This window comes from Mirounga leonina, unplaced genomic scaffold (genome assembly GCF_011800145.1).
Source record: "Mirounga leonina isolate KUSES-001 unplaced genomic scaffold, KU_Mleo_1.0 Mir_127, whole genome shotgun sequence".
NCBI lineage: Eukaryota > Metazoa > Chordata > Mammalia > Carnivora > Phocidae > Mirounga > Mirounga leonina.
This window is the reverse complement of record NW_023270316.1, coordinates 31,357,647-31,373,164: the sequence shown is the minus strand read 5'-3', so window position 1 is coordinate 31,373,164 and position 15,518 is coordinate 31,357,647. Positions and strand designations below refer to the sequence as shown.

Sequence of the window (15,518 nt, the reverse complement as noted above, 5' to 3'; positions counted from 1 at the left end):
GGAAAAAAATAGAAAATAAGGATTTGTTTCCTTTACGAGAGTAAGAACTGATCTTTACCCTCCTCCAAAGGTGACGCCATCAACATGTGGCCTGAATAGGGCTTCAGGAGCATCACGCGAGGTCCCAGGGAGACTGGACCAAAGAACACGTTCCTTTCCGAAGATTTGATTTTTGTGTGAAAAGAACTCACATAAGCCAAACCAGGAGCCTCCGACCCTCCAGCCCTGCGCACCTACCCAGGACCGCTGGGGACACTGAATAACCTGTCACCTTACTGCTCGACGCTCTGGGTGAGGCCGAGAGACATACCAGGTTCCCCTCCGCTTCCCACCCTTTGCGGAGAGACGGGGATGGAGTGGCAGGTACCTTCCATCTCACCCACCTGGAAGCGGGGCGGAGCGGGGCCGGCCTAGACGGGGGGAAATGGGCGGCACACGCTCAGGCCACTTCCCTCACCTGCCACCAGGAGGGCTCGGGCGGCTGTAGGGGCGGAGAACTTGGGGCAGGGGAGGCCACGCACCTGGCGGCGGGGCCGCGCGCAGCGGGACCGCGGGACGGCTGGCTCAGCCGAGCGGCGCGCGCCGGGCTCAGGCCGCAGGTGAGGGCGGCGGGCCGGGCGGCTGCGCACCACGGCGGGCCGCGCTCCTCCACGGGGGAAGTTTCTTGGCCCGGAAAGGTGCAATTGTGTGCAGCTATTCCTGGTATGTCAGGCGGGTCCGGCGGCCGCAAGCCGACGGGGCGCCTCTTACCCGGGTCCCGGGGAGAGGGAAGGCGGCCAGGCGGGCAGGGACGGGAAGGATGCGGGCGCCGGGAGCGCAGTCCCACCGGGCGGAGCCGCGGTCTAGGCGGGCAGCGCGGGAGCGTGGCCTTGGCCACGGTCTCCTGGCGGTCGGTGGCATCTCCTGGCCCAGACAGTCTGACCACAAAGGCGGCTGCGGCCGGGAGCCCCCGGGAGCCGCAGGGGGGCGGACGGAAGCGGCGACTCTGCAGCTCGGGGTGGGCTGGGGCGGGGCCATTCCGGGGAGGGCGGCGGCTGCAGTGCTGCGACTTTTGAAGTCCCAACAGTTGCCGGGCTGGTGCGGCGCACCGCTTCTGGTCCCCGCGCCCTGCCAGGCTGCCCGGGTCCCCGGGGTCGTTCTCGGGAGTCGAGAGGAAGCCACGTCTTCAAGTTCTTGCGGGTTCGAAACTTCTCCAAACTGCAGAGCGCAACAAAAGGAAAGAGAGCCCGGGCGCCTCGCAGCTTGAGCAGAGGCCGGGAGGCAGGGCCAGGCGCGCGCGGGACCCCCGCCCCTCCGCGCACTCATCGCGGCTTTCTCTCTCCCTCTTACCCTAGTCCTGGAAGGGATGGAGGAGGCCGGGGCCGACTGCGCCTTAGCTTTCGCCGAGGCCCAGAGATGGGTGGAGGTGAGTGCCTTTACTTTTTTCCGCACGAGTTCGTGGCCTCGAGGCCGCTCCCGCCTCCCTGCGCTTCAGCACCCTCCCCGGACCTGCGCCGGCGCGTGGCAGCCGGTTGGTTTGCAGTTGGGGGGACTTGGCAAGTCCTGCTTCTCGTGTTTTTCAACGTCCCTCGAAGCCTAGTGCTGCCCTCCCTACGACGGGCTCGCTGGCTTCCCCAGAGCTCCTCTGCCAGGGCAGAGTCGGCCCTCGCGCACTTGGGTTTGGGGACCGCAAGTCCTCGTGCGCCGGACCACGTCAGCACCGGGGCAGAGGCGGCCCAGGGCCCTCGGGAGCGGTTCTTTGGGGGTGGTGACAGTGGGAATGCCCGACTCTTACCTGCGCGGGCAGTGTGTTGTGTGCGCTGTGTGGGAAGGCAGGTGGAGGAGGTGAGACACTTGCGCACCTGGAGAGAGGTTTTCTCCCGCGCCGCGTCTGGAGCCCGGGGGTGGGGGTGGGGGTGGGGTGGGGGTAAGCATTTTTACTTATTCACGGTTGGCATTGATGAGACTAAGATCTCCTGGGGTCACTCACTGAAGTGTTGTTACTTTCCCAGCTGTGCCTTAGAGAGGCGATCTTCCATTCCATCGAAATGGAGATGGTCTCTAGGAGGTTTCTTCCTCAACGCCTTAAGGTTACATTTATCTGTAAAAATTAATACCAGGACTTCTATCCGTTATTCTGGATGAAAAAGATGACTTTTTAAATGATGCTAGGGAAGTCTTCAGAGCAGATGTGAATCAGGAACAACGGCTTGTTAGAAAATTGTTGCCTCCACCAGCCTTGCAGTTACTTAGAAGTTATTGGTGCCACGTGCTGGCTTGTTCAACGTACTTAAAAATGCAAATTAGGTTTAGAGGTTATTCCAGCGCAAAAACAACATATTTAAGAACCTCAAAGCACACAGTGTTTAAACATAATTCATTTGTCCTTAAAGAAACAAATGTATATATGTGGGAAAAAGGAGAATAAACTTTCAGTGTTACATTTCTAACAGTAAATAAAGGAATGTGAAATGTGAGTAGCATTACCCACTAGACAGTAGAGGGGGGTCAAGAAATTCGCCATTGGTGTCCTTTTTGGACTGAACTTTGAACTAGTCTGAAGGTGATTTAGAAAGGTATGGAGGGAGGGGGAAAGATGTAAGGGGAGGGCATGGGGACATTGAGAGGAGAATAAACACTGTATTTTGAATTGAAATGAGAGTGGAAAAATTCTAGCAATGCAGTTAAGAGAAATGACTTTCCTCATTCATAAACTTTGAAAAGCCAAGGCGTCCAAAGGTAATTTTCCATTTGTAGTATTTGTTCTGCATAATTTTAGAAAACAGATTAAACTTGTCTTTTGGATTTTGAGTGTTGGGGGGATAGAAGGAGAGAGAAGGAAAGAAATAGGACATTTTTAGGTCACACATGGCTCCTATGTGGAGTTTGTATCTGCATGCTGTGTATTTGCTTCAGGAAATCTATAAATATGGAAGATTTCACACTTTTCTTTTTTAGTGTACAGATTTTTGAAATCTAAAAATTCTTGTTGTAGCTTGCTCGTGATTGTGTAGACTTTCTGTGAGAAATTTGTATCTAATAAACGCAAGGGAAATGTGTTGCAACAAAAGATACCATAGTGCACGGTACACGTGCTCATCTTCCCACTCTCATCCATCCCATCTAAACGTGTTTTGTTCATCTTTAGCAGAGAGACAAATTTTCTAAAGGCCTTGCCATATCATTATAATATAGTTAATGAGATTAAAATTCAAATAATTTTTTGCCTAGTGCCACTGGGAGCAAGGCAGTATGTTCATTGAAGATATGTGAATAATTTATATATTCATGTACACTTTCCGCATGCTCTGGACATTCAAAGTGACAGCAGTGTGCTCACTGTTAGGTTTATTTTATTTCTCCAATTAGTGTCCAGATTTATTTGTCTCCTTTGCTTTGCCTTTACAACTAAAGCACATATTTTATTTATTTATTTATTAAAAGATTTTATTTATTTGACAGAGAGAGACACAGCGAGAGAGGGAACACAGCAGGGGGAGTGGGAGAGGGAGAAGCAGGCTCCGCTGAGCAGGGAGCCCGACGCAGGGCTCAATCCCAGGACCCCGAGATCATGACCTGAGCCGAAGGCAGACGCCCAACGACTGAGCCACCCAGGCGCCCCTAAAGCACATATTTTAAAATCCTGTTCTTGCCAAAGGAAGCAGAATGGATGACTCCCTTGTTGCCACAATTGCCTCTTAACTCTGAGAACCCCTAATTTAAAGATAAAATATTGATTCCGAAGTGTATTTTATAACATATTTTGGAAAGTGGGGAAGATTATGGTGTAAGTCTTTCTTCTGCTTGCTAATATTCTTGCTTCATTTTCCCTATCATACTTTTCTCTACGTACATTGAGGCATAAGTGGGTCATTCATATATATAAACATATATATATTACATAATCTACTTTTCTGTTTTTATTCTTAGCTGCAGCTTTGACTCTCCTGAGGTCAAGAAACTCCAATAACCTTGTAAAAAAATTTTTTTATGATTTTATTTTTTTTATTTGACAGAGAGAGAGACCGCGAGAGAGGGAACGCAAGCAGGGGGAGTGGGAGAGGGAGAAGCAAGCTTCCTGCAGAGCAGGGAGCCTGATGCGGGGCTCGATCCCAGGACCCTGGGATCACGACCTGAGCCAAAGGCAGACGCTTAATAACTGAGCCACTCAGGCGCCCCAACCTTGTAAAATTTTGAATGATGGCCAGTGTCCATGTTAGTATGTTCTTATCATTTCCATTCTCTATGATTTTAAATAGCTAATGTATTATTCCCACAACCAAAGTTAAAGTTTTATTTATTTTATTTTGGGATAGAGAAGGAGAAAGGGCCAGGCAAGGGCTAGTGGTGGTGGTTCTACCAGTTAAAATTGTATGACTATTTTAAATTGTGCTTAAATGGTTAGGAATGTATGTATAATTCAGGTTAGTTTAATATTTCAATTTAAAGCAAATGTAGGAATGTCACCCTTTAATGTAATTCAACAGAATGATATTGGATTATTATCTGGTTGGAAATGCTGTTTGGAATATTAATAATGTAGCAGAGCTGGTTTATGATTAAACACTGTTTTAAAACCAAATAATGTAATAGTTTAAAAGGAGAGGCGGAGAGAAAACCTGATTCCAGCAAGGTCATCGAGTGGGTGATGAAGTAGAAATTCCGGCCGGACCCTCTAATTTTAGACTTTTTCTGTAGCACCTTCTAATTTTCTACACCTAGTTGCCTCTGTCTCTCTGTTTTGGGGCACTAAAAAGCCTTTGGAGTGAACAGACAAAATACCAAGGAGATGGAAAACTGGATCTATCACTCATTGCATTGGCTGGTCACCAGTTTCCAATCTGGGTTCATGTTGCTGTCTGGATTGAAGTTTAAATACAGTAGTAAATACAGGATGGTTGGAGCAGAACAGGCTAACTTCATTCCCCACCCCCTTGCTCACCTGTGCTTCCTGTTATCTCTGAGTTTGATTCTTTCCGGATCACTGTCAGCCTGTGGAAGGACCTAAGGGTGCCAAGTTGAGCTCATTGCCAAACCTGGCACCGGAATATGCTCCTTACTCAGTTACTTCCACTTAGTCTGTTTCTCCACCTACCCCCAAATCTTTCTAAGTGGTTTTTCTCTTTCTCTGTAAACTGCACCCTGTCTGCTAGTGGTTTCCAACCTGTGGTCTGGTTTGAAAGGGTTTGCCTGGGAAACATGAGTCCTCAGTGCACACAAGCATTATCTGTGGACTAAATGAAGGTTGCATGGACTTGTACTATTGCTTTTCAAATGTATGTAGAATGATGTAAACACTGAATTCATAAAAGCATTTTTTGGGGCGCCTGAGTGGCTCAGTCATTAAGCGTCTGCCTTCAGCTCAGGTCATGGTCCCAGGGTCCTGGGATCGAGCCCCGCATCAGGCTCCCTACTCCGCGGGGAGCCTGCTTCTCCCTCTCCCACTCCCCCTGCTTGTGTTCCCACTCTTGCTGTGTCTCTCTCTGTCAAATAAATAAAATCTTCAAAAAAACAAAGCATTTTTGGTAATTATAATTTCAATGAACAGATATTAAACCTGGAAGTACTATGATGGTAAAAATTTATTTAAAAATTGAAATGTTAGGAAGCAATTCTGACAGTAGCTGTTGTAGCTAAAATTATTTTTTCAAAATAAAAACCTGATTTTGTTAGTTCCTTCTTTTCTGAGAGTCATGAAAAGGTTTTAAAGTCCACGGTCTTTATTTACATTGCACTGTGAAGCATTACCATAGGGTTGACAGCTTTTTACAATCTCATCTCTGCCTATGTATCTATTTTTATTTTTTTCTCTTCTCTGTAACTATTTGCCTAACTGCCAGATAGCACAGAGATTAAGAGCACTGTTTTGCATGTTACATACCCAGTACTTCTTTGTCTTAAAATGGGAAGTTTGTACCTTTTGACTACTTCATCCAATTCATGATGACTATAGTTAATGCTGCTGTATGGTATATTTGAACACTGCTAAGAGAGCAGATCCTAAAATTTCTCATCGCAAGGAAAAGAAATGTTTTTTGTAACTCCACGAGGAGATGGATGTTAACTTTTTGTGGTAAGCATTTTGCAGTGTATGTATGTCGTGTCATTATGTGGTACCCTTTAAACTATTCTACTGACCGGTGTGTCAATTATATCTCGATGAAATTGGAAAAAAAAAAAGAAGAAGAAGAAGAAAACCCTCACAGGTTTGGGAACAAACCCTGGTTCAAGTCCTGGCTCTGCTCCTTAAATGCCGTAGGGGCTCCGTTTTCTTCCTTGAACGTCGTGGGCTGGTGGTGCCTGTTCAGTGACCTGCAGACTGTAGAGCAATTAGTGCTCCCTCCTCCTTGCTTGTGTTTTCCCACTGCCCGGAAGCTGTTCTCTGACCTCCAGGCTACTGTGCATGGAATTCGGGTTGTTCCTTGTTTAAAAAGGAAGGAGGAGGGACGCCTGGGTGGCTCAGTCGTTAAGCATCTGCCTTGGCTCAGGTCCTGATCCCAGAGTCCTGGTTTCGAGCCCCACGTCGGGCTCCCTGCTCAGCAGGAAGCCTACTTCTCCCTCTCCCACTCCCCCTGCTTGTGTTCCCTCTCTCCCTGTCTCTCTCTGTCAAATAAATAAACAAAATCTTAAAAAAAAAAAAAAAAGGAGGAGGTAAAAGGAGTCGGTCAGTCTCTTCCCCGTTTACCCAACACCCATTACTTTTCTTCAGTCCTCCCTGCTTGGACTAAAATCAGCCTTTCCATGGGGCCTTTTCTGAGCCAGCACACCTCCACTCCACCCATTGCTTCCTCTCCTCTCTTGCTTGTCTAGATCTCTCTTTTTGCACTCTACGGTATAATTCTGTCCATTTTTCCATATTAGACTCTGAGCTAACTGAGGGCAGGAACAGTATCTTTATTTCAGGGATTTGGCATGGTGCCTGGTAAATGCTTATTGGGTAAGAGTATAATCTGAAGGCTACAGCCTTAACAAAATTTAACAATAGGGTTTTAAAGACCACAACTTATTTGTCCCCCTGGCGGAAACTTGCTTCAGTGCCTAAAGCTGAGTTCATTGCCTGGGGGTTGGTTGGTCCAGACCAGCTACAAGATAAGCCTTCATCTGGGGGCCGGCGTATACTTGCCTCTTTACCTAGCATTTTCTCTTCCGCTCCAGCCCTGCTGCGGAGTCCTGTCACTCTCTTCCTGCATTCTGATTAACGCTTGCCCTCATGGGGACTTGCATTCAGTCAGTCTGTTATCCAGAAAATTCCTTTTATGTGCTTACTCTGTCCCAGCCACTTGCCAGGCCTGTTGATTCAACTGCCACATTCTTAGCGTCTCTGCTGGACCTCCAGCCAGACGCATGCCCTACAAGGAGCAGACACACAAACACATGCAGGGGCTGTTCGATAATTGCCGTAGCGCACATTTGTCCAGTGTGGAGTGACAGCATTTTAGCAGGCAGCCCGAGTCTGCTGGGGGAGCCGAGCTCGCTCGCAGAGAGGCAGCATTCACATCAGGCTGCGGTGGGGCTAACACATTTGCCCACTTTGTGGCTTTAGAACTTGTAAGACCTTGAAGTTGTATGCGGCACAACTCTTAGGAGTTGCTGAGAGTAGATTATTTTTACTCAGGTCATGTTTACATGCAGAGAAATGCACAGATTTTAAGTGTACAGTTGTAGGAATTCGATCAAATGTTTATACCCATGTAGCCAGCAATTTAATCAACATGTAGAACATTTTTATCACTCAGCAAAGTTCCCTTCCAGAAGGGCACGTGAGACTCTACCTCTTGTAGGCAGTGTAGTTTTGAACAGCCAAGAAGTATCTCGATAGTCAATTCGTTCCTTTTTTCTTTATGTAGCATTTTACTGTTACTTGAACACAATGTCTTTGCTTGAAAAATAGGACAGGAAGGCTGGCAAGAGATGATTGTGCTCACAAAGTCCTCTTGAGAAGGAACTGATTCACACAAATAGGAACCAGGGCGGGAATGCCGTTAGAATAGCCTGACTCCAAGAGGTATGAGCACACATGTCAAGGTATTTCCTGGGCAGCTGGGAGGATTTCAGTACAGTGCTATTTTGTATCTTTCCAATGTACTCATGTGCTGAAAGTTAGAAATGGGCCTCTTCTTAAAATGGGGGAAAGTACAAAGAACTTGTATCTTTAGTAAAACGGAGTGTTCTTGAACCAGTTTGAGGAGTAGACTCACTGGGTCAAAGGGATTGAATGATTTTTTTGGTTCTTGATCTATTATCAAGTTACTCTCTGAAAGGTTTGTGCTGGTTTGCAACCATTAGCAGAGGTTGAGGGCCCCAGCTTCTCCATCTTCTGGCCAGAATTGGAAATTACCATTTGTGTTTTTTCTCTAAATAAACAGATGAAAGATGCATGTTGTTCTCCCTCTTCTCAGATCCCTAGTGATGTTAAACATTTATCTAACAGAGGGGGCTTCTTCCCACTGAGAAAGGATGAAGCTGAAACAAGGAGGTTCTGTCCACCTCTCTATAAGCTTACGAAAGACTCAGAGGGCCCCTGGCCTGGTAAAGCACATTGCCAAGGTCATGGGCATGGTAGAACCATTAAGGAAGTGTCTCCTGAGTTGTCTTATTTTTCTTTTGGGTTATTTGGAGATAGACCCTCTGAATTCTCAACAAAATTATGAGATGAGGAATGGAACAATTGGCCATTTTGAGGATGTTTCTTCAGCCATTCATAAAGCACAGGAATCCTTAAAGCTTCTCTTAGCTTTAGGAATAGCATCCTGAGTGTGTGGCAGGGCATATGTTGCTTCATTCAGTTCGTTTGGTTCTTGTCCTTCTATGCAGTGCTTTAGCATGCTTGCTGTCTGGATGCCAAGAGTACTTTGGCTAGAAAGGGACTCCTGTTGAGACTTTCTCCTTTTACTTCCTCCTTTCTTTTTAAACTGCTTGTCAACATAACAGCATTTGAGTCAAAGAAAAGTACTAGTTTTGAGAATGTTAGTTAAGAAAAACAAAGCAGCAAGGGCGCCTGGGTGCTCAGTCATTTAAGCGTCTGCCTTTGGTTCAGATCATGATTTCAGGGTCCTGGGATCTAGTCCTGCATTGGGCTCCCTGCTCAGTGAGGAGTCTGCTTCTCCCTCTGCCTCCCCCCCCCCCACTTTTTCTCTCTCCCTCTCTCATAAATAAAGAAAAAACAAGAAAAAACACCATTTATAAATTTGTCCAACCCTTTTAGTTTAGGGAAAATAGATGTTGTAGGAAAACCATTTCATCTGTTAGCATCTGCAGACTGAATTTTTTCCGTTGTTCTGTATCCTAGAGTTCCTGGCAGAAAGTTCTCAAAAGCTTGTTGAAGGAATGAATGTTTTGCGTGCTGTCAGATTGACTTCTTTAATTAATGCTTGCACATCTCCTTAAGCCTGTTAGCTGTCAAAAGTGTATTAGAGCCCGAGGAAATGATAAAATATGTGTACCTGTGCTTATTCTTCAGTTTCTGAAGGTAATTATTGGGTGTGTTTTTTAAAAAACACTTTTGATGTACTCAGAGCTCTTAATAAGGATAAGAGTTGTCATCTGTGCACAACTTTGGGAACAGAGGTTTAACATGCTCAGCTGCCACTTTGCTCTAAGTAGATAGGCATTAGCACATTCTACAGATGACTCACAACACAGTCCCATAAACAGCCTTTCCAAAAATTGCAAAATCCTCCCTGATAGGGTGCTTGAAGACTGGTTCTCATTTCTGTGTATACAATGGTCAGTTTGGTGCTTGGGTGCTTGGGTGCATTGAGATGCTGGTGCACAGCACTAGACATTATGTCTGTCTTTAAGTACAGTGGGGATTGTCAGAGAGAGATTAGAAAAATTCTATGTGGGTTCAAAGGGCAACACTAGTAATAACTGATGAGGCACAGTGAGACTTTGGCATCAAGTATTTTGTTTATTTTGTTTATTTTTTGTTATGTTCAGTTAGCCACTGTGTAGTACATCATTAGTTTTTGATGTAGTGTTCAAAGACTCATTAGTTGCGTATAACACCCAGTGCTCATCACAACACGTGCCCTCCTCAATACCTATCACTCGGGTACCCTCCCCTCTGAAACCCTCAGTTTGTTTCCCGGAGTCCATAGTCTCTCATGGTTCGTCTCCCTCTCTGATTTCTGCCCCTTCAGTTTTCCCTTCCTTCCCCTGTGGTCCTCTGTGCTATTCCTTATGGTCCACATATGAGTGAAACCATATGATAATTGTCTTTCTCTGCTGGCATCGAATATTTTGAAGGTGTTGCTATAAACTAAGTTCTGTCCTGTGCCAGAATAGGCTGACATGAAGAGTGAGTTACCTGCTATGAAGGTTCTACAAGAGAAGGTGAGTAACCGACAAAGCAGCTAGTACTTTTTTCTACAAGTGCAAGCTAGGTGGGCAAGTGTATTATCCCTGCATACCCTTGTAATGAAGGACTGTTATGACCCAAGGATGTTTTCTCTGAGGGAAAAAAGGGGTGAGAGGTCAAATAATTTGCTCAGGGAAACACTTAAAACTAGTGAGTAGTGGTTGGGATTTGAACCCAGGTAATTTGATTCCACAGCCTGCCCTCTTAATCACTACACTCTACTGTCTGAGTGACACTGGTCGGTAAATCGTGGTAAAGGATTTGTAAATCAGAAGAGAATGGGCTCTCAGTCCTCATTCCATCTAAAGCTGTAAGATTAGCTATTTTCTGTTAATGACAAGTCCTGCACACTAGAACAGCTTCCATCTTGTTAGTGCCTGGAAAGCACATGATGATCGAAAATATTCTATAAATTATAGAATTGCTGATAGACATTCTTGATCGATTGCAGACTTTAGATTTATATGTTTTGGTATATCTAAGTGAATACATTAATGATTAGTGAACCATTTAAAGTGCTATAAAAGGGAAGCATTTTTATATGATGACATTGAGGTATACTGTGAGCTAGAAGAGGAGATAAATTATATCTCATTAGTTTCTTCTATAAGACTATTTACAGAAGTATCAATTTCTTTTTTTTTTTTTTTAAGATTTTATTTATTTATTTGACAGAGAGAGAGATAGCGAGAGCAGGAACACAAGCAGGGGGAGTGGGAGAGGGAGAAGCAGGCTTCCCGCAGAGCAGGGAGCCCGATGCGGGGCTCGATCCCAGGACCCTGGGATCATGACCTGAGCTGAAGGCAGACGCTTAACGACTGAGCCACCCAGGCGCCCCAGAAGTATCAATTTCTTACTGACCGACATTTCAGGAGTCCAAGACCTACCAGAAACTGTACAGACTGTTATTGTACGGTGCTTCAAAATACATGTCATGTTTTCAGTGAGGATACATTCTAGTTAGTGTTTCATATGTGTAAGTTCTGCTGAAGCGAAGACCGGGATCAAAGATTTCCTCTTCTTAACTAGGTTGAAATTTGCTCTAGATGTCTGAGCTGGGAAGGAAGTGTCTTCTTTTTGTTATACCACCATTCATAACATTCAAGGAAGGGGACTCATTGCCAACCTTATTATAAACTTGGATCCTGGAATTCTTTCTCATTAGGGTTTAAAGTCTTTCATTCTGCCTGAGGAAGGAGAAAATAAGCAAATGTTTTGCCTTTACTTCTTGAGTGGTATGTAATCAATTTGGAACTTAGCATATTGTCCAAAGAAAATATTGTCAGTCTTATCAGAAGCATCAGACACAGTCACACCTTCCTTCTTGAAACATTTCCTTCAACCATCTTTTGGACTTTTCTCCCATTTTACTTGATGTTTCTGATTTTCCTTTGCTGAATCCTCCTAATTATTTGATCAGTAAGTATTAGAGTATCCCTGGGTTCATCTTCCCGTATCTTCCTTTATTTGTCTATAATCTCTCCCTATAGATATTATCAAATCCATAGCTTTATATGCCTTCTATATGCTGATGACTTCTATATTTATATTCCTGGCCCTGATGATGTTTTTAACCTCCCTTTCCCTCCCTCCCACCTTCCCTCCCCCTGCACCCCGTGTGTGTGTGCGTGTGTGTGTGTGTGTGTGTACATACAAACATACATAGATACACACATACACTCAAGATTTCCAATTGTAGGTCAAATAGGCACATCCCACTTTGTTCAAAACAAAACTCCGAGTTCTCCCGCCATCACCTACCTACTCACCCCCCCCCCCCACCCAGTGTTTCCCATCTTAGTAAATGGCACCACTGTTAACCCACTTGCTCAGGTCTCCACCTTTGAAGTCATTATTGACTCTTGTTTTTATCACACTCCACATCTAGTATGTCAAGAAATTCAGTTGGCTGTATCTTCAAATATATCCAGAATCTGACTACTACTTGCCATCTCCACTATCCTTTCTGCTTCTAGTGTAACAGTCAGATTCCCCTTTAAAAATGTAAACGAGGGGCGCCTGGGTGGCTCAGATGGTTAAGCGTCTGCCTTCTGCTCAGGTCATGATCCCAGGGTCCTGGGATTGAGCCCCGCATCGGGCTCCCTGCTCGGCAGGGAGCCTGCTTCTCCCTCTCCTTCTACTGTTCCTCCTGCTTGTGCTCTCTCACTCTCTCTGTCAAATAAATAAATAAAATCTTTTTAAAAAAGCGTAAACCAGAAAGAAGACAAATGAATGGCCAACAGACTCATGAAAAGATGCTCAGCATCAGTAGCCATCAGGGAGATGCAAATCAAAACCACAATGAGATGTCATCTTATACCAGTCAAAATGGCTAGAATCAAAAAGATAAGAAATAACATGTGTTGCTGAGGATGTGGAGAAAAAGCCCTCCTGAACTGTTGCTGGGAATGCACTATTGCTGGGCACCGTGGAAAACGGTATGGAGGTTCCTCAAAAAATTAAAAATAGAATTACCATATGATCCTGTAATTCCACTACTGGGTATTTACCCAAAGAAAAACACTAATTTGAAAAGGCATATGCAACCCTATGTTTATTGTAGCATTATTTACAATAGCCAAATTATGGAAGCAACCAAAGTGTCCATCAGTAGATGAATGAATAAAGATGTGGTATATATACAATGGTGTATTATACAGCCACAAAAAGAATGAAATCTTGTTATTTGCAACAACATGGATATACCTAGAAGGTACAATGCTAAGTGAAATAAATCAGAGAAAGACAAATACTATATAATTTCACCATGGAATTTAATAAACAAAACGAACAAGCAAAAAAAGGGGCCAAAACCAAAAAAACTCAGTATCTTAAATACAGAGAACAAACTGGCAATTGCCAGAGGGGAGATGGGTAGCAGATGGGTAAAACAGGTGAAGGGAATCCAGAGTACGCTTACTGTGATGAGCACTGAGTAATGCATAGAGTTGTTGAAACATTATATTGTACCCCTGGAGCTAATATAACACTGTATGTTAATTATAGTTCAATTAAAAAAAATGTAAACCAGAGATTGTAATTTGAACTCTGCCCTCTCCTCCCCCCACAATGGCTATCCATTACATTTTTAATAAAATCTGAATTTTTAAACCACGGGCCATAGAGTCATGCATGATCTGTTTCCCACTTGCTATCTCATCTGCTCTCACTCTTTCTCTTATGATTCTCTCATCATACTGACTTCCTGTTCTTCCTTGGATGTGCAAAGATTTGTATTTTAGGGACTTGGTGTTGCCATTCTTTCTGCATGAATATGTTTCACTTATTCAGGTCTCAGTTCAAATGATACCCCTCTTCCCTCCACCCTTTCTCCCTCCTTGTAAAATAACATTTCTTGTCACTCCATACTCTTAGATATCATAGCATTTGACACTTTTATAGGTTATAGGTTTTGGTTTGGCTATTACTTTCACCAGAATAGATAAGTGTCTTATGTGCAAGCGCTTACTTTGTTTTCAAGCCTTAAATAGTGCCCGGTATTTAGTAGACACTCAATAAATATTTGTTGGATAAATGAATGGATGAATGAACAGATGTCTTTTAATTCTTTATACCTGATACCTGTTAACCCTGTGATTTGACTGCCTCTCTGGCTGTGTTTCCCTGAACAAGACAAGCTGGTTTGGTTATATCAAGTTTTTTGCTTGTTTGCTTTTCTTCAACTTCAGTTCTGTATAGAGCAAGTTCAAAGCAAGCTTTTGGGAAAAAAAGTTTAAAGCATGAGAAATTGACTTTGTTCAACCAGTTGTAAAGATGCCTGGAGGTAAGCAAGTATCATAAGATAATAAACATCTCAGAACATTTGAAGATGAGCTGCCTTAGCTGAATATCCTGCACTGGGGACAGTATTTCGTCATGCAACTTTGGGGTATTAGTCATGAAAAAGATCTTGCCACTCACTGATTAGTGTCCTCCAGCTTGAGTAGGGACCCTGGTACGAATTGGAGACAAAGAAGCAGAATACAACTTTACCCTGTTTGGAAATAAATGAAAATAATTAAAAAAAAAATTGAGGGGCACCTGGGTGGCTCAGTTGGCTAAGCGACTGCCTTCGGCTCAGGTCATGATCCTGGAGTCCCGGAATCGAGTCCCGCATCGGACTCCCTGCTCGGCAGGGAGTCTGCTTCTCCCTCTGACCCTCCCCCCTCTCATGCGCTTTCTATCTCATTCTCTCTCTCAAATAAATAAATAAATAAATCTTTAAAAAAAAAAAATTGAGAACAGGAACATTTCTTTCTCTGCCGCACTCAAACATCAGAGGCCTACCTCATGCTTGCAAAGTGCTATATATATATATATATATATATATTTGAAATTATTCTGAAATGGCACATAAAACTGAAGAGTAGAAGCTTTCCAAAGAGCTCCCCTCTTTGGAGCCCTTTTTTGAGGGGGAAAAGGGAAGCTGAAACTCATTGTCTGTTTTGATGCAAACTGACTTTGTCTAAATGTACATTTAAAAAATTACTCCTCCAAGATGATGTCACATGAATTAATTGATACTATTCTTTTTCTAAATCTAATTTTTTTGACAGATGAGAAAAGAGTGGTTCAGAGAAGTTATGTTTCTTTCCCAAGACCACACAGCCGATACTGATGGAACCAGAATTGGAAGTTAGATTTTTCTAACGGAAAAACTTAAGCTCAGTCTCTTCATTCACCTTTTCTGTTTCTCTGCTGTTATGGGTGTGCCTGTGGTTTTGGCACATACACACCCTTTTGTGCTGTTAGCTCTTGCGTGTGTCTGCCTCTGTCTCTCTGTTTGACTCTTTCTCTTTAATTTTAAGGTTGGAGTTAAGTTAAAAAGCATAGGAAAGTTTTCAGATTTAATATAAAATGTGTAAATTCACAGTAAGATGTGCACAATTTCCTGCTATTGGAATGCAGTGGGTTTAAAGGCAGGGTATAGAGAGGAGGGGAAGGCAAGGGCACTTGCTGTGGTGGTTCTTCCTGGGACTTGTCCTGACAAGGAGGAGACAGTCACAAGACAGTGCGGGAATAAATGTGACCACGTTAGACAGCAAATCTGCAGGGACTTTGGGGATTGGAAAAGCATCTGGAAGCTAATAGACAAGGTCCTTCTTGAGCTTGACCAAGAAGATGGTGGTGGAAATTAATGCGGAGGGCAGTTGAGTTAGGTGATGGTGCACAACATGGG

The 15,518-nt window shown here is 44.1% G+C and overlaps 1 protein-coding gene across 1 annotated transcript in view; it reads left to right on the top strand.

Moving 5' to 3' along the window:
• The first annotated feature begins 962 nt into the window (after positions 1–962).
• Positions 963–15,518, top strand: part of LMO7 (LIM domain 7) — a 199,453-nt gene continuing 184,897 nt past the window's right edge. Inside the window, exon 1 of the mRNA XM_035003230.1 lies at positions 963–1,405. Within this exon, the coding sequence (XP_034859121.1) occupies positions 1,346–1,405 (60 nt within the window). The 5' untranslated portion in view covers positions 963–1,345. The remainder of the gene's footprint in view (positions 1,406–15,518) is intronic.